The 17,680-nt window shown below is 46.4% G+C and overlaps 1 protein-coding gene across 1 annotated transcript in view; it reads right to left on the minus strand.

Moving 5' to 3' along the window:
• Positions 1-631: 631 nt before the first annotated feature.
• LOC118399449 (protein Jumonji) overlaps positions 632-17,680 on the minus strand; it is an 89,637-nt gene continuing 72,588 nt past the window's right edge. The window contains exons 7-18 of the mRNA XM_035795546.2: positions 15,346-15,539; positions 9,815-11,054; positions 8,670-9,184; positions 7,732-7,824; positions 7,454-7,572; positions 7,264-7,334; positions 7,039-7,153; positions 5,912-6,200; positions 5,183-5,313; positions 4,698-4,881; positions 4,246-4,353; positions 632-3,514 (exon numbers count right to left, since the gene is read on the minus strand). Coding sequence (XP_035651439.2) covers positions 3,332-3,514; positions 4,246-4,353; positions 4,698-4,881; positions 5,183-5,313; positions 5,912-6,200; positions 7,039-7,153; positions 7,264-7,334; positions 7,454-7,572; positions 7,732-7,824; positions 8,670-9,184; positions 9,815-11,054; positions 15,346-15,539 — 3,242 coding nt within the window. The 3' untranslated portion in view covers positions 632-3,331. The remainder of the gene's footprint in view (positions 3,515-4,245; positions 4,354-4,697; positions 4,882-5,182; positions 5,314-5,911; positions 6,201-7,038; positions 7,154-7,263; positions 7,335-7,453; positions 7,573-7,731; positions 7,825-8,669; positions 9,185-9,814; positions 11,055-15,345; positions 15,540-17,680) is intronic.

Below are 17,680 nucleotides of genomic sequence, written 5' to 3' on the forward strand. Positions count from 1 at the left end.
ATAGAACGACAATGTTCCATAGTCCCGGTCCACTAGTCTGTTGATTTATAACCCAGCCTGAACCCTTTGAACACAGCTGACCGGCGCCACCGCAGACGGGCTCTACGTACATTCACAGTTTCTTTTCTTTACTAGAGGCCATTGCACACACCTGAATATGTTTTCAGAACATGATTATATCATACAGCTGCTTGAAGCAGCCAGCACTGCCTGCTAATGGCTCACAGGTGTGGGTGATTGGCAGGTTATTGCAGAGTGAGAGGTGGACTAAGTATCCTCTCGGTCTGGTTGGGTCTTACAGTGTTGGTTTGACACCTTTTTGTTATTACACCTTTTAGATATTTCCATTTTTGCTATCACCATTTGAACTTAAATGGGTCTGGTAGGGCTGGCCGTCTAGAGTGTCAGGACAGAACTCGCCCTGGACCCTTGTAAGTACACTGTTTCCTGGGTACATTAAAGACATCTGTCCGCTTACCCTTGTTTGACACTGAATGCACACACTTGTATCAGGCTTGGACCCCTAGACATTGACTATACCTATTTGTAGAATGGCTAACTAGTTTCGTAACATGACAGCTTCAGAACACCACAACGACAGACACGCAGGTTCAAAAGAAAAGACAGTGAATTGTCTGTACGTTTTTATTAAACCTTTAGTACAAACTGCAAAAGTAAAAAACTGGCAATATAACCAACATGAACTCTTTCCAAGTGGAAGGAAAGATGGAGACGCAGTGCTAATAAATTAACTTGCCAGACCGTGAGCAATAGTTTATACTGTAGAAAAAGAAAATTGCAAAGAAATCTGAATAAAATACATTGTAAGGCCATAAAAACTTAACCACTTTTGTTGAAAACGACCGACTTGGTTTTCATTAAATATTCCTAAAACAGTTCAGTCTTCTGTAAAGGACAACAACCACCAACAAACTGGATAATAGGATCACCTTGTCAGCCACCACTGGCAAGCTCAGTGCAACATGAGGAGCTACTACATTGTTGAATTTTCAGTACATTTTTGTGAACATATGTTCCCTTTTCTTTAAAAAAGTAAAGCTAAAGGAAAAAAAAAACTAGGGGGCCATAGCTACTCCATATCTTTGTCTTAGTGATGTAAGCAGCACTTAAAATGTATACACGTAACCAGAGCAACCCTGTAAGCATCAAACTCACACAGATGAAGAAACTGAAACGTAAGGCTTTTCTTCATCAAGCACTTCCTCCCTTGCTTCCTGTAATACCTTTAAAATGGTATCATTTTCCTTCCTTCACCCCAGAAAAAGGCTTGAGTATTTAAAGACATTTACAGGATTATGTACAAAAATGTATGTTGTGTTGGACCTTCTGCTAAAATAATTCATAATACATCTGAAAAAAAGGGAAAACCCTAAAATACACACCCCAAAACAAAAAAAATATTTCCATATTTCACATTTCACACCCTTTGACTAGTGACTCTACTCGCACATTAGAACAAAAACACAATCAAAATAGAAAATAATACAATTATTAATGTTAACTGATACAGATGAAACAGTAGGACTGGAAGAATGGAATGTTAACATGATTGCACATCGAGAAGAGGAGAGCCGAGAACCCTAACCCTATGGGAGAGGAGAGCCTAGAACCCTAACCCTATGGGAGAGGAGAGCCTAGAGGCTACCGCCCTGTGGGAGAAGGGGCTAGCAGTTAGCCAGCACCCCACCTTTCTTTTGTATTGTTATTGTTATAACAGTAATAATAACCAACAGCACCAAAAACAATGGATCTCTTTGTTGAGTATCAGGCACAGTTTTCACTTGCTAGCGAAGGAGGCCTCCCTCCTACTACAGAGACAGAGACCAGCGGCACCGAGGTCTGTATTTCTGACATACAGCCATGGCACCTTGGTCCGTTTGACATACAGCCACGGCACCCCAGGCTGTGTTTCTGACATACAGCCACGGCACCACTAGTTCCACAAGTAACAAAGAAAAAGGAAACAACGATGACAAAATAAACACAGAAGAGTTCCTCAAATTCTAAAAATCAAAGCTAAAATCCCAAATAAAACAAGCCAGCCAAAACACATCTGCCTTTCAAGTTCTACCTGGCATGGGTTAGGGAGCAACAGGCCCTGAACAACAGGCCCTGAACAACAGGCGCTGAACAACAGGCGCTGAACAACAGGCGCTGAACAACAGGCGCTGAACAACAGGCGCTGAACAACAGGCGCTGAACAACAGGCCCTGAACAACAGGCGCTGAACAACAGGCGCTGAACAACAGGCGCTGAACAACAGGCGCTGAACAACAGGCCCTGAACAACAGGCGCTGAACAACAGGCGCTGAACAACAGGCGCTGAACAACAGGCGCTGAACAACAGGCGCTGAACAACAGGCGCTGAACAACAGGCGCTGAACAACAGGCCCTGAACAACAGGCCCTGAACAACAGGCCCTGAACAACAGGCGCTTCTGCAGGCAGAGGAGAATAAAAATAACAAATCTTCAAAAACTAAAGATGAGAGAACTTTGGGTTCTACTTGCGTCATTTCAATAAAATAAAAAAAGGAGCACCTTCTCCACTCATCCCTTTGTTCACAGTTGAGTGACAGATGGCGATGGGACTGACTGCACACATTGGGGGGGGGGGCAGTGAAAGGGGCACAGCATTTACCTGTGAACATTTCAATTAATGCTAACCCCCCCCCCCCACAAAAAAATTAACTGAAAAAACATTTCCCGTGCTAGTGCAAAAAAAGACTGCTTGCTTTCACAAGTTTGCCATACTAAGGGGGTGGGTGGGGTAGTTTGTCATAGTAAGGGGGTGGGTGGGGTAGTTTGTCATACTAAGGGGGTGGGTGGGGTAGTTTGTCATACTAAGGGGGTGGGTGGGGTAGTTTGTCATACTAAGGGGGTGGGTGGGGTAGTTTGTCATACTAAGGGGGTGGGTGGGGTAGTTTGTCATACTAAGGGGGTGGGTGGGGTAGTTTGTCATACTAAGGGGGTGGGTGGGGTAGTTTGCCATACTAAGGGGGTGGGTGGGGTAGTTTGTCATACTAAGGGGGTGGGTGGGGTAGTTTGTCATAGTAAGGGGGTGGGTGGGGTAGTTTGTCATACTAAGGGGGTGGGTGGGGTAGTTTGTCATAGTAAGGGGGTGGGTGGGGTAGTTTGTCATACTAAGGGGGTGGGTGGGGTAGTTTGTCATAGTAAGGGGGTGGGTGGGGTAGTTTGTCATAGTAAGGTTGCGTGGGAGATTTGGGGCATTATATTTTTTCTTTCTTTAAAAAAAGGACAACAGTGATTCTCCAAGCTAAGATGGAGGGGCAGTGGGGGGTGTTAACGTCCTCATGTGACGGCTGCAGGAGACAGGTGGGAAGAGGAGAGGCGGGACAGGGACACCTCCACGGTCTCTCTCTTCCGGGGTCCGCGTTTAGGTGGGGGTTTGATGGGGCTTGCACCGTTACATTTCTCAGTCGTCTTCCCCAGGGCCTTACCACACACCTGCTTCACCAAGCTGTTAATCTGCTCCTGGGGGGGTACAGCCAGAGAATGGAGGAATTAGACAGAACAAATGTGTTATAATGAACACTACACTATAAATGAACAAATATCATATTTATCCAAACATTGCACGTTACACCACTCCGCTGTTGAAGGTTCTGATCAATTCTACCCAGATAAGAGCAGGTCATCCCAGCAAACCAAAATTGTTCCAAAAAGTTCTAATGACACAAAAACTGTCCAGTTGTGCTGATGATTATACAATTTTTGTATAAAACATTCACCTGGTTGGAAGACCGTTTCCAGAACACATTTATTACATTACCTGGAAACATAAGAAACTTAGGGGAATGTTCTGTGTGGGTTGTTACAGATGCTGTGGACAACATTTTTGTGAATGTTAGGGAGACATTCAAAGGATATTTCATTTAAAACATAAAAAAAAAATAAAAAAAATCTAAAACGTTTAATTAATGTTTTCATCATAATGTTAGGTAAAAGCCGAACTAGAACTTATGCCTCTATTCAATCCGTATCGTGGAAGTTCAGCCTTAAAGCCCAATTTAAAGGCAATGTTCCCACGGCGGCAGAGACCGTATTCATGTTAAATGCTGCATACAATGGCTCAATCAGAAATGTTATGATCATTTTCCATCGCGCAATCTGTAACACTTCAGCGATAAATTGAATAGAGCCCTTAATGGGAATGTTAGCTAATGTCCTGGGAATGTTCCCGGTTTGCTGGGATGGAATCTTACCTCATCGTAACGATACATCATCTTGAGGCCTCTGCAGGACTTGTGATTCTCCACGTATCTCAAAGCACACTCCAAACAGAAGACAACGTTCTCATTCTCCTGGACCACCTGGGATGGACATCACAACTCAGAATTCAACACATCTTTTCATGGAATGGTAAACTAAATTAATCTTTACATTTAAACCATTTAGCAGACGCTCTTATCCAGAGCGACGCACAGGAGCAATTAGGGGGTAAGTGCCTTGCTCAAGAGCACTTGGTCAGATTTGTCACCAAGTCAGCTTATGGATTCGAAACAGCGACCTTTTGGTTACTGGCCCAATGCTTGTATCCGCTAGGTTACCTGCCGCCCGTACATGGACTGGTTAACTACATTCACACTTGCCCAGCACCAGCTCTAGTCCCGACCCAAATGAAGCCTAGCACTATTCCCCATGGGCCAGCTCTCACCATGGACAAGTAGCAGAGGTGTTGGCAAGTCTGGCAGCGTCTCTCTGACGACTCCAGCGCCAGCCACTTCCTGGGTTTCTTGCGTCCATCACCGGGCAACAGGCTGTTATCATGTGTTCCGTAGCGGGCAGAGGACAGAAGCCCTGCCTCGTACAGTTCCTGTCGTTGTCTCATCTCTATGTTCCTATTAGAGCGGAGCAACAACTCAGTGATTCAGAACACAACAATTCACAACGTTGTGATTAAAGCTCAGTACAGCAAACAGTACTATCTAAAAGTCTTTCCGCCCTGACGTAGACAGTAAGCCCACCCATTAAATCATGGAGTGTATTTGAAACAGAAGATTTTGGGATATTTTCAACTTGGCTTTGAGCACAGTTCGACTGAGCTATGTCTTTGATCATACTGGCATGGCAACAGAGGATGAAGAACAAGGCCGTGACAGCATCCATGTTTTGATGTGCCCGGTTTCCATGGCTACCGACCTGAGGTCTTTGAGAAGGGCGGAGATCGTAGTCAGAATGTGCCCGTTCTCGCGTTTGGATTCGGCCGTGGCGATCTGGTAGAGTAACTTCTCCATGGAGAAGGGTTTAGCTATGTGCCGGCATTTCAGGTCCTACAGTGGGAAGGCAGCGAGACACTGCGTTAACACAGAACATTGACAGAATATCCTACAGCCTTTTGTATCAACCAGATTACACATGACACTACACTAAATCAACAGGAACAAAAACCTGTATAGACTTTAGAGCAGTGCTGCATAACCCGGTTCCTGGAAAGCTACAATACCCTCCTGTAGGTTTCAGCTCCAACCCCAGTTGTAACTAACTGGATTAATCTTATCAACCACCTAATTATTAGAATCAGGTGTGCTAAATTGCATTTGAAGCCAAAACATACAGGACGCAGTAGCTCTCCAGGAACAGGGTTAGGCTAGGGCTCCCGAGTGGCGCAGCGGTCTAAGGCACTGCATCTCAGTGCTAGAGGCGTTAATACAGACTCTAGTTCGATCCCGGGCTATATCACAACCGTGATCTGGAGTCCCATAGGGCGGGTTAGGGGAGGATTTGGCCATGGTAGGCAGTCATTGTAAAATAATAATTTGTTCTTAACTGACTTGCCTGGTTAAATCAAAAATAAATAGAGACACTGTGGCAGACAATTAGCTATGTCTCTAAATGGCCACAGGGTGGCGGCTCCGGCTTCAGACTCACCTTAGCAGCCTCATATCCCAGGTTCATCCACTGGGGGGTGGCAAAATGCACAGTTTCCGACACACTGTAGCCACAGCAGACCTTGGACACAAAGGTCCCGGGGAAGCAGACCACAAACTGACCGCTCTGCTGGACGGTGCGGTGGACCTTGATACCCTCTCGACAAAGCACCTCTGGAGAGATCATGATGTTCTTCTCCAGCATCTCCAGCCCAGGGGTCCCGTTGGCCTGCAGCAGTGTGTGAACCACCTTGTCAAGCTTCACCTTCTCCTCAGCAGGAATAGAATACCTGGTAGGGCGAGAGAGGACCAATCAGGCTCATGCAAGAGTGTGTGTTATGCTGGACATCGGCTGTGCTGTGTAACCCTGCAGGTAGAGCTGTCTGTCTCTCTGTGGTTTCATCTGTCAAATGGAGGATGTTGATTTCATATTAGAATGAGACCTCTTTTTAACAGATTCACTGGAAAACTAAGTACTCTGGGAATAGTGTAACAGACTTATGCTTGTCCTAGGGCATCCCAAATTAGCACTTCCTGTAACTTTCGGACATTCAGACAGAATGAAAAGATGAGTGGAACATTCATACTTCAAGACAGCAGGCAGTCAATTATGATGATTATGACTTGCCTTCATCTCAGGAACCTCCTAGCACATTTCTACTCACCTGTGTCACCACCAATGGGCAGGTAGCACACATGGGGAGGGAGGGGTTGGGCTGGTGGATGTCTAGAGCCACCGCCCTTTCTCAAACCCTTCATTACCATTACATTCAAGTTGGGCTAATGCAAAGAGATTAAACATTGCCTTCATAACAGGTCAATACACAACACACTAACGCCTGTGTCTTTCGCTACCCCCAGTCATTTCTTGTTGTAAGTAAATGTAGCTTTAATGCGAGCCACTTTGGCATCAATACATATTTTCAAAAGACTGGCGTGTGTTCAATGAAGGTGGAATTTGATCAGCTAATTACAAGTCTGATCAGAGTTATCAACGGCATTATGTTTTATATCACGTATTCCATGTCACCTTAGAAAAACCAAACATCTTTGTAATGTCCTTGTACAGTACACATGTACCCGTGAGGAGGAAGAGGGACCCAGAGGTGGTCATGTTGGGATACTTACCAAATGCAGTCAGCACCAGTGTGTAAGTAATCAATGTATGGAAGGCGGTTTTGGTCTCGAGACCAGCATGAGGTAGAAAAGACCATGCCAATGTTCAGCCAAGGAATGGTGACCCCTACGGAGAGAGAAAAGTCAGTTTTTACATAGCAGACACCACAACAGGCATCGCATTGTCTCAGAAAGACGTGTGCCTCAGGGCTGAGGATGACGGGTTGGATATCTCACCGGGCACAGCTCCAAGATGCCGCAGAATGGATCCAGAATTATTAGGGAGGACAGTGAGGTTCCATCCATGTCTGAAACGGAGAGAAGAACAGTCATTACACAGTGGCCAGTCAAGAGATAGATTTTTTAACTCTATGGTTATTACGCCACGTATTACTATGTTTAGTGTGTGATGACATTGGGTTCTTACTTAGAAAATGGCTCTGACTTTCCCACGGGGAAGCCACTTCCGTGTGTGTTGGTGTCCACTTTCCCATAATGCACTGCCACATGGCAGTGCCTCTGCTCCACTATCCTCCAGTATTCTTGCTGTAAAGGAAGACAAACAGGAGAAACGATAGATACATCTGCATACTGAACAAAACAAAAATGTACAGTGACTAATAAATGGAGGTCAATGGAATGCTACAGTAGTGAGTTGATCTCTACATGAAGGCCAGTAGAGATTGAGACTAGTTCCATTCTTACCTCGACCTCAGCAGCCCCAGGCTCTTTGTTAAAGCACATGATCATGGTGTTCCTGGCTATCCTGAAGAAGTTGGTGAGCGATACAGATTTCCCCTGCAACAAGAGAAGCCACATCAGGACAGTACAGCTAGCATCAAACAAAGTCAGGTACCCTGTAAACGCACGCACTGTATTGCAAGTCTCTGCAGCTGCATGTCTGTCCTGAAAGTTTCCGAGCTTGACTGTAGTTAATATGAACCTTCGCCGGGACACCTCAGAACGGAGGGGTGTTGATAGTCTATAAATCTGCCTGTACCGTCCCTGGACTTAATACCCCGCTGAAATACACCCTCTCCTCACCCCTCTTCTATGTGAGAGCTAGGTTACTGTACTGAACTCACATCTCATGGGTCTGCTTGTGTTGGGGATTTGGTTACAAGAAAAAGAGGTAAAAGATTGAAATGGAATCCAGACTAGAACAGTGTTTGAGATGTCATGATCAGACGGAAGGAGACGGTTACAAACAACACAACATCCCACTCAGGCTCTTCCATGAGAAGAGCAGCAGGGGCAACATCTGGGTCATGAAGCTGTGTGTGTGTGTGTGTGTGTGTGTGTGTGTGTGTGTGTGTGTGTGTGTGTGTGTGTGTGTGTGTGTGTGTGTGTGTGTGTGTGTGTGTCTCTCTCTCTCTCTCTCTCTCTCTCTCGATGTCTGGGCAGGGGTAACAGAGGCAGATCAGAACGATGTTGAGTAGAGAGGCAGTGGCCTGCTGTCTGTGGGTCCATTTCACCCAGCTCAGCACTGACCTACATTCCATCAGCTAGAACAGAGCAGGCAGACAAACAGGAAGTCTGGAGCTACACTACCAGGTTTGCCTTGTAGCATGAGCAGAGCATGAGAGTAATGAACAAAAACACTAATTTAAAAAGGATGTGCAAAGTTGTTGCCCGTGCATCACCTTGTAAATACACTTGTGCTGGTCACTGAGAACCCCCTTCTCCTCCTCCTCATCTTCCTCCTGCTGTGTCATTTCCCCATTCCTCTTTTCCTGAGAGAACAGCCTCCGGCGTCCCACCTTGAGCTGCTGACTGTCCAGCTCCTTCAGCCGGCTGCACAGCTGACCGTTGCTGTGCTGCACCAGACTGCCGACCAGCCCGTTCTTGGGCTCGTAGCGTGGCAGGGTCAGGCTCCTCTCTGTGTGGCCCTCCAGGGGCCCCCTGCGGCGCTCCAGGCCCTCCTTCTCCTGCAGCACCTCCCTCTCCAGGCGCCGGTGCTCCTCTAGGGACAGAGAGTCATAGGACAGCAGGTACTGGAGGTAGGACTCCTGCAGCTTGGCCAGCCGGTCCTGGGCTGACTTGGGGATCCGCAGCAGATCAGCCAGTTTACTCCACTTCTTCAGGTCCATAACCTGCTGCATGCCGCCCATGTCATTAATCAGCTGGAAGAACCGAGCCAGGTCCACCTCGCAGCCACCTGGGGGGAAGAGACAGATCGATGGGGTCAGATAGAGTTAACCCTAAACCCACAGCTACCTGGGGAGAGAGAGAGATTGGTTAGGGTCTATGGCCATGAGTTTAACACTCCTACAGTAATGATCAAATCAAATTGTATTGGTCACATACACATGTTTAGCAGATGTTATTGCGGGTGTAGCGAAATTCTTGTGTTCCTCGTGCCAACAGTGCAATAGTATGATAGCACTACACATTTGGACCGTATTCTCAAACCGATTCAGTAAACATTTATTTCAGCCATATAGACTGACTGGGCTAGAGGCTGTTTAAAACACATCAAGCTGCTGAGTGAGAAATCTAAAATGACAGACAAGCTGCTGGGTATAGTTATATTGTCTCAGACATACAGGCCACATCTGAACACTGATATTGACCTCACAGTATAAATACCAGATACGGTTGATGGAATGCAACAAACATTTTATTGGATTGTCAATAATGTCAATACCCAATTTTTGTGATGTTTGCTAAAGAGGTCCGTTTTGAGACAGTCGTCCAGCTTATGTGAGTGTGTCTGACTGTCAGACTAACTGATGACCAGTGTTAGGGTAGTGTTGCTGGTAAGCTATGGACAGTCAGTCAGACTCACCGATGAGTGGGGGGTCTTCCATGGTGATGCCCTGAGATTTGAGGTGCTTCTTGATGCAGGCTAGCCTCTGTACGTTAGGGCCCCAGCGACGGCCTAGCTTGTGGATGCGCTGCACCTGGGTCACAAAGCGCATCTCATCATTCAGTTTGCACTCTGGGCGCCAGTCAGCCGGGGGAACCACCCGACACAGTCCGCAGGGCTCCGCCCCCTCCCGCACAGAGTCCAGGTACACCAGGGGGTCCTGGAACTCCCGCTGGGTGGGACAGAACTCTGGTGCCTCACCCAACGCTGCCCAGCTCGCCCTGCTCCTCTCCGCCCTCTCCCTCTCTTCATCCCGCTCCTTCTCCCTTTCCCACTCCCTGTCAGGCCGAGGCTCTGCTGGTTTGTGAGGGGTATGCCCGGGGGTGTGGCCAGGCGACTCTGAGGTAGTTGAGCGGTTAAGGGTGTGGTTAGGGTTAGAGGCAGCCTGCGCCCGGTGCTGTGCTTGTCTGATGAACATCAACTTGCCGGCTGACGCTCGCTTAGGCCGCTGACGCCCTGGCTCTGGATTGGCTAGTGGTGTGGAGGGAGGGGGTGGGGCTAGCAGGGAGGGGGGAGGGGTGGTTTCCATGACAATGTGTCCGTTAGGGACCGAGGCCTTGCCCTGACACGCTTTCTTACTGCGTGTCTCCAGAGGGCTGGTCTGGTGCTTGGTCTTACCGTCCAGGGGGCTGCTCTGGTTCTGTTTGGTCTTCTTACGGTTGGGGTTAGTTTCCAGGACGACCAGCTTACCCTGGGAGTCAGCCACCGCCCCGATGGCAGCCACCGCCACCTCCAGCCTCCGCTTGGAGTTCCTCAGTCCCTCACGCCCCTGCCTGCCCACCTCCTGCTTGGCACAGAGGTGCCCGTTGAAGCGCACTCCACCCCCATTGGTCACCTTGTGCACCCCATTGGATAATAGCACCTGTTTGCTTGTTTTTGCTTTACTATTCTGGGCTTTTCCTGAGTTGGAGAGGGGGAGTCGCTGGTGGCGCTGGAGGTGGTTGTGGTGGCGATTGTTGCTATGGGCTCTATGGGTAGCAGCAGTGCTGTGTTTGCGCTTGTTCAGTTTGGTTTTCTTGACCATTTCTCGTTTTCCTTTGGTGTATGTGACGAGGCCATTCACAGTTTTGGACGGCAGTCTGAAGTCTTTCGGTTTTTTGGCACCGGCCGTATGCATCCCTGTCTGGGACGCCCGTGTGACTCCGTTCACTTTAGAGACCTGAGAGTGGGAGGCGAGAGAGAGAGACCAGAAACATGGAGTTGTTTATTCACATACTGTAGTGCAGCAACATAGAACACAGACTCACTGCACCAACACTCTCAGGAGCTGGCACTTGACATTGAAGTAAAAACTCCAAGCAAACATTAACCCGCTGAAACAGCTATAAAAGTAAAGAGTTCGGGTTAGAACTAAATGCTATGCGGAAATTGCTCCCATTCATTAAAGCCTATACAGGGTTGCTGTACTTTCAAATCAGCTAGTTATAGACAAACACTCCTCACAGGGCAAAAAACGATCAGTACCGGCCCTAACATGGAGAGTGAGGTTCACTTCAGAGCCAACTGCTGTATGTACAAAACGGGTTACTACTTGAAACCCCATCTCAGCAGAAAGCCAGTTTTATTTGGTATGGTTTCCTTAACCTCTTTAATGGCGAAAATAAACATTTTTATTTTTTTCAGATCTGAGAACCCCTGCTGAACATGTGAGCTCTAATGTAGGTAGTTTGGGTTACATCGGGGACCTCACTGGCTAATGGCAGCTGGGGGAATAAAGCCACCCAGACCCACCAGTGGAAGAAGAGTCGACTCTCTCTCAGTTCCCTCTCTCCCGTCATGTTTCTTTTACTTGCCCTAGTTTTAGTGCTGCCCCTAAACCACCTGCCCCAGAACATGATACAGACTAGCATCAACCTGATCGGGAACAAACGTCATTCATGTTAATATACGTGTGTGTGTGTGTGTGTGTGTGTGTGTGAGGCAGTGGTGGTCCTTCTGTAGCTCAGTTGGTAGAGCATGGCGCTTGTAACGCCAGGGTAGTGGGTTCGATTCCCGGGACCACCCATACGTAGAATGTATGCACACATGACTGTAAGTCGCTTTGGATAAAAGCGTCTGCTAAATGGCATATATATTATTTTATATATTTGTGTGTGTGTGTGTGTGTGTGTGTGTGTGTGTGTGTGTGTGTGTGTGTGGTAAAATGGAAAAGTTGTGTGTAGTCAAAACAGAGGGGATGTCTGGACTGAGACCCTGGGATGGATACATTGGGGTTTCTGGCAGCTGACACCAGCTTTCTGCTTAGACCCCACTAGCTGCTCTGCTGTTCTTCCCACTGCATCCCTGTCCGTTTGAGTAGCACCCTGTTGTAAGTGAACCTAGTAGCCCTGCTGTAAGCAAACTATGCAGAGGAGATGAGAGGATGGCGTTATCGAACCAGCGAGGTGCCAGAGGGAGGTGACAGCAGGCTTGACGGCTGCGTTTGAAGCAGGGCCGCAGCTGTATTGTATTCCTATCAGGTGCAGCCAGCACAAAGAGAGGCTATTAAAAGATAAGGGGAGTGAAATGTGACCCCCTTCATCAAATCCTGTCCCCTTCCACTCCAACAGTGGAAAAATACAGAGGATGGAGAGCAAGAGGGGGGAGAAGGGAGGGGAGAGGGAGGGGGGAGTTGACAGCAAGAGAGGCGACAGAGAGAGAGGAGACGAGAGACACAGAATGCCTACACATTCCATCACCTACAGAGAGATCCACCTAGAAGAGGCCCCTCAGCCAGTTGGTTCTGGGGCTCTGTTCACAAAGACCCCACAGAGCCCCAGGACAGCAACACAATTTGACCCAATCAAATTATGAAAAAGGCAAAAAGATATCTAATTGACACTGGAAAGAATCACAAACCACAAACCACAAAAACAGCATATTTGACCACAGAGACTGACGCAAAATTAAGAAAATCCATTGCTATAGAGAGAGGCAGCCATAGGCAGACCTGGCTCTCAAGAGAAGACAGGCTTTGTGCACACTGCCCACAAAATGAGGTGGAAACTGAGCTGCACTTCCTAACCTCCTGTCCAATGTATGACCACCATAGGAGATACACATTTCCCACAGATCCTATGGACCCACAATGAATAAAAAAAATAAACATTGATCAACTCCCATATCTGTTCAGTGTGCAATCACAGCAGCAAGATGTGTCCCGTTGCCATGAGAAAAATGGCAACCAGTGAAGCAAACAAACAAACATTATAAATACCACCAATAATTTGTTTATTTATCGTCGCCTACTATTCATACTACAACTATTTGCACATTGCTAACACACTGTACATAGCGGATAATATAACACTTGAAATGTCTATTATTTTCAAACCTTTGAGAGTGCAATGTTACTGATCGGTTGAGTTATAACTTTTATTTATTTCACTTGCTTAGGCAATGTAAACACGTTTCGCATGCCAATAAAGCCCCTTGTATTTGTGAGAGAGAAAGAACGGAGTCGCCCCGGCAGGCCAGAGTGATGATGTCTAAACGCAGCGTGACGTCTACCAGGGGCTCGAAACATAACGCAAAGAACCAACGAACACATCAGATTCTAGAACTCTAGAAGGTTAGGGTCATAACCAGATTAAATAAGACTCAAGACTTCCGTCTGCAGAATTTAAACACCTTCCTTTAGGGTCAAACTCATCCGTTTGGCCTCAAAGACCAAAGTAATAGAAACAGAAAGCCAGTCAGCCAACTGTGACTGAACAGATATGCTGACAATTAGGCACAGCGGGCTGGGTGGTGGTCTACTTTAGTTTCACCACTAGAGAGCTCACCGGCACTGTGCTGCTGCACAAGCCTTGAGGTTTGGTGTGCACGTGAGCCCTGGCCTTGCACTGTAATAGTCTGGTCCGAGGCAGAGGAGAGAAAAGAGGAGAGGGAGAGAGAAGACTGGCTACATCCCAGCCCCATGGAGCAGGAGAAGGCCCCATGTTACTGTAGAAAGCACCAAAGGACTGGTGAGAACGAAGGAGAAAATTCAGTGCTGGAAACAGAGGTGAGAGGGGGAGAGAGAATGAGAACAGAAACACAGCCAACCCTCTGAAGTGGATTTTGGTCACACGTGAGTGGGAAGAGGGGGGGTGGCGGGGCAAGGGCCAGGATGACATCATGTGTTGCTATAGCCAATCTGCAGGATGGCGAGAAGATTTAAATGGAACATCTGCAACTCAGCTGCTTATAGGAACAGACGGGATCCATCTCGACAAACATCTCAACAAACAGACTGGATCAGGAAGAGGAGCTAGAAACGTAACCCTTCCAATGCTTAGAGAAATAGACACACACACACACAAACAAACAAATCCACCAATGTGATAGCTGAAAAGATGTAGCCTTCGTCTTCATGAATAGCCTTCAGAATATTGACTTTTAAACTGAGACAGAAAGGTCAATGGGATACCGGAGCAGCAACCCAATATTCCTGCGCAATTAACATTCCTCAGTTTGGATCTCATCAAACATCATGACTCTGGCTTACTCTAACTGCTATACAACAGGGCCATTGGGTTCTTGTATGATAATAATTTAACCTATGGCTGATTTCCTTCCACAGATAAGGGATCCTGATGCTTTCGGCCAGAGGATTGGACATCAGCCTGCTGCTACACTCACAGTTAATATCAGAAAACACAAAATGCTAATACCTCAAAATGATTGGAGCTCTGTTGCCAAGGATGGTAAATCTGCCAGCATAACACATGAACAGAGGTAAAGAGTAAGGAGAGAGGGGGGGGGTAATCAGGAGGAGAGAGCGAAAGCAGAGAGAGGAGGGCAGAAGGAGGGGGGATAGAACAAAGGCCAATAACTTGAGCGTAGTTTGTCTTGGCTCTCCCCTGATCATTGAGATTCATTGTTCCTTAATTAGTCAGTTGGCGGCACTTAAAACCGACAGGCCCGGCATCAACATGACACAGCGTGGCTCGGCCACGTCTGCTGGCCGTCTGGGAGAGCTGCTCGTCTTGATGCAACCCTCTCTGACGAGGCAAAGCCCCCAGCACTCCATTCTGATTAGTTCACAGAGTTGTCAGAAGCACAATGTGCTTTTTGAGCCAAGTCAAAGTTACCCTCCATCCTCCTCCCGACCTCTCCTCCTTAGTAGAGCTATTTTAAACCAACAGAACGTCTTGGACAGGAAGGCAGCTTTCACAACCCAGCCTCAGTACTAAATATAGTAGCAGACTGAAATACAATCATTACACGGAGACAAAGGGAGGAGAGGAGCTCAGGGATTTCACACAACCCTGAGCATGCTGCTATCATGTTACTCTATTAATGTATAATCTTTTTTTTATCATAACACATTACTGCTCTTCTAATGACGATAATGTCTGCTCTTTAATCACACGCCTGGTGGCTACGGAGGCATGCTGGTCAGCCATCTTTATGACCATTAGAGAGTTACATATTAGCCAAATCAACGAAGCATACTGTTCAGGCATAGATGAAGTATGATACAGTACCTGCTTGCTGAGCTCCTCTGCGGCCCTCCTGTGGGGCAGTCCGTTGGTAGTGTGGCCCCTGGCTGTAGCCTTTAGCTGGCTGAGGGCCTGCTCCCTCCGGGCCTCGGCTCTCTCACTGCGCTCTCTCACCTGCACCCACTCCTTCCCTCTGGGCTTGGGGCTGTCTCGGGGCGCCTTGCTGGGGCCGTTCAACACTGAACCAACAGGAAAGAAAGATGACCTTAGACCAGCTTAGGAGGTTGAACACCGGACCAACAGAGGAAAATATGATTTCAGGGCAGTGTAGGAGGGATGCTGCTGGCTTACAGAGCCTTCAGAAAGTATTCATACCCCGTGACTTATTCCACATTCTGTTGTGTTACAGCCTTCATTTCAAAATTGATTAAATACAAACGTCTCACCCATCTACACACAATACCCCATAATGACAAAGTGAAAACATGTTTATTAAAATTAAATATATACATCTAATTCCATAAGTAAATAGAAGCACCTTTGGGAGAGAATACAGCCGTGAGTCTTTCTGGGTAAGTCTAAGAGCTTTCCACACCTGGATTGTGCAACATTTGCCCATTATTGTTTTCAAAATTCTTTGTTTGTTGACCATCGCTAGACAACCATTTGCAGGTCATGCCATAGATTTTCAAGCATATTTAAAGTCAGAACTTTAACTCTGCCACTCAGGAGCATGCAATGTATTCCTGGTAACTAACTCCAGTGTAGATGTGGCCAAGTGTTTTAGGTTATTGTACTGCTGAAAGGTGAATTCATCTCCCAGTGTCTGGTGGAAAGCAGACAACCAGGTTTTCCTCTAGGATTTTACCTGTGCTGAGCTCCGTTCTGTTTCTTTTATATCCTGAAAAACTCTCGTCTTTAATGATTACAAGCATACCTATAACATGATGCAGCCACCACTATGCTTGAAAATATGGAGAACGGTACTCCGTAATGTGTTGCATTCAGGACAAAAAAGTGAATTTCTTTGCCACAATTTTTTGCAGTATTATTTTAGTGCCTTGTTGCAAACAGGATGTATGTTTTGGAATATTTTTATTCTGTTCAGGCATCCTCCTTTTCACTCTGTCAATTAGGTTAGTATTGTGGAGTAACTACAATGTTGTTCATCATCCTCAGTCTTCCTCCATCACAGCCATTCAACTCTAAATTGTTTTTAAAAAGTTACCATTGGCCTAAGCGGTTCCTTCCTCTCTGGCAACAGAGTGCGGAAGGACACCTGTATCTTTGTAGTGACTGGGTGTATTGATACACCATCTAAAGTGTAATTAATAACTTCACCATGCTCAAAGGTATATCCAGTGTCTGATTTTTTTTTATGTTTACCCATCTACCAATAGGTGCCCTTCACGAGGCATTGGAAAACCTCCCTGGTCTTTGTGGTAGAATCTGTGTTTGAAATTCACTGCTCAACTGAGAGACCTTACAGACAATTATATATGTGTGAGGTACAGAGATGAGGAAGTTATTCAAAATTCATGTTAAACACTATTATTGCACACAATGAGAGTACATGGAACTTAAGCAATACTCCTGAAAGTGTTTAGGCTTGCCATAAAGGGGTTGAATACTTTTTGACTCAAGACATTTCAGCTTTTCTTTAGTAATTCATTTGTACAAAATAAAAACAACAATTCCACTGACATTATGGTTTATTGTGTGTAGGCCAGTGAGGCAACAAAATAAATACATTTAATCCATTTCAAATTCAGGCTGTAACAAAATGTGGGAGAAGTCAAGGGTTGTGATTACTTTCTGAAGGCACTGTGTATATTAAAACTTTAACAAGAATTTAACATTTCAATTAAATATTTCCTCCAGTCTTGTACAGTGACTTGTGGTGAACATTATATTGGTCAAGCACCAGACGACAGCCCTGCTAACCTCAGACTAGAGCAGAAGCACTGATATTAGCAGTCTGAACCATTCCAATTAACACATTCAATAGCTCTCTTTATATTTTATTGGAGGTTCACTATTTTTTCTTTATTTCTTTACAGTGTTTTAATATCAACAGTCGCTGGCGTTTATAAAACGACATGGTTCGTTCTCCCCCCCCCCCCCCCACCCCCACCCCGTCTGTCTAAGTCCCTTCAGCATTTTGAAAAGCTACTGGAAAACTGAACTCAATAAAAAGGTGTTTAATTTAGAAAATGTAAACATGGCTGGGGTTAGCAAGGTGCAGGGTAATGAAAGCAGAGCTCTATGATTTCTCACTCGGTGCACAGCAGCTCAAATAAACTACTGAAGTACTGCCCACGCTACATTTTAAAAGTGTCACATCTGACACACGGCCTTATAGTGTATTGTACTGGCCAGG

The sequence above is a fragment of the Oncorhynchus keta genome, chromosome 20 (assembly GCF_023373465.1).
Source record: "Oncorhynchus keta strain PuntledgeMale-10-30-2019 chromosome 20, Oket_V2, whole genome shotgun sequence".
NCBI classification, from domain to species: Eukaryota; Metazoa; Chordata; class Actinopteri; order Salmoniformes; family Salmonidae; genus Oncorhynchus; species Oncorhynchus keta.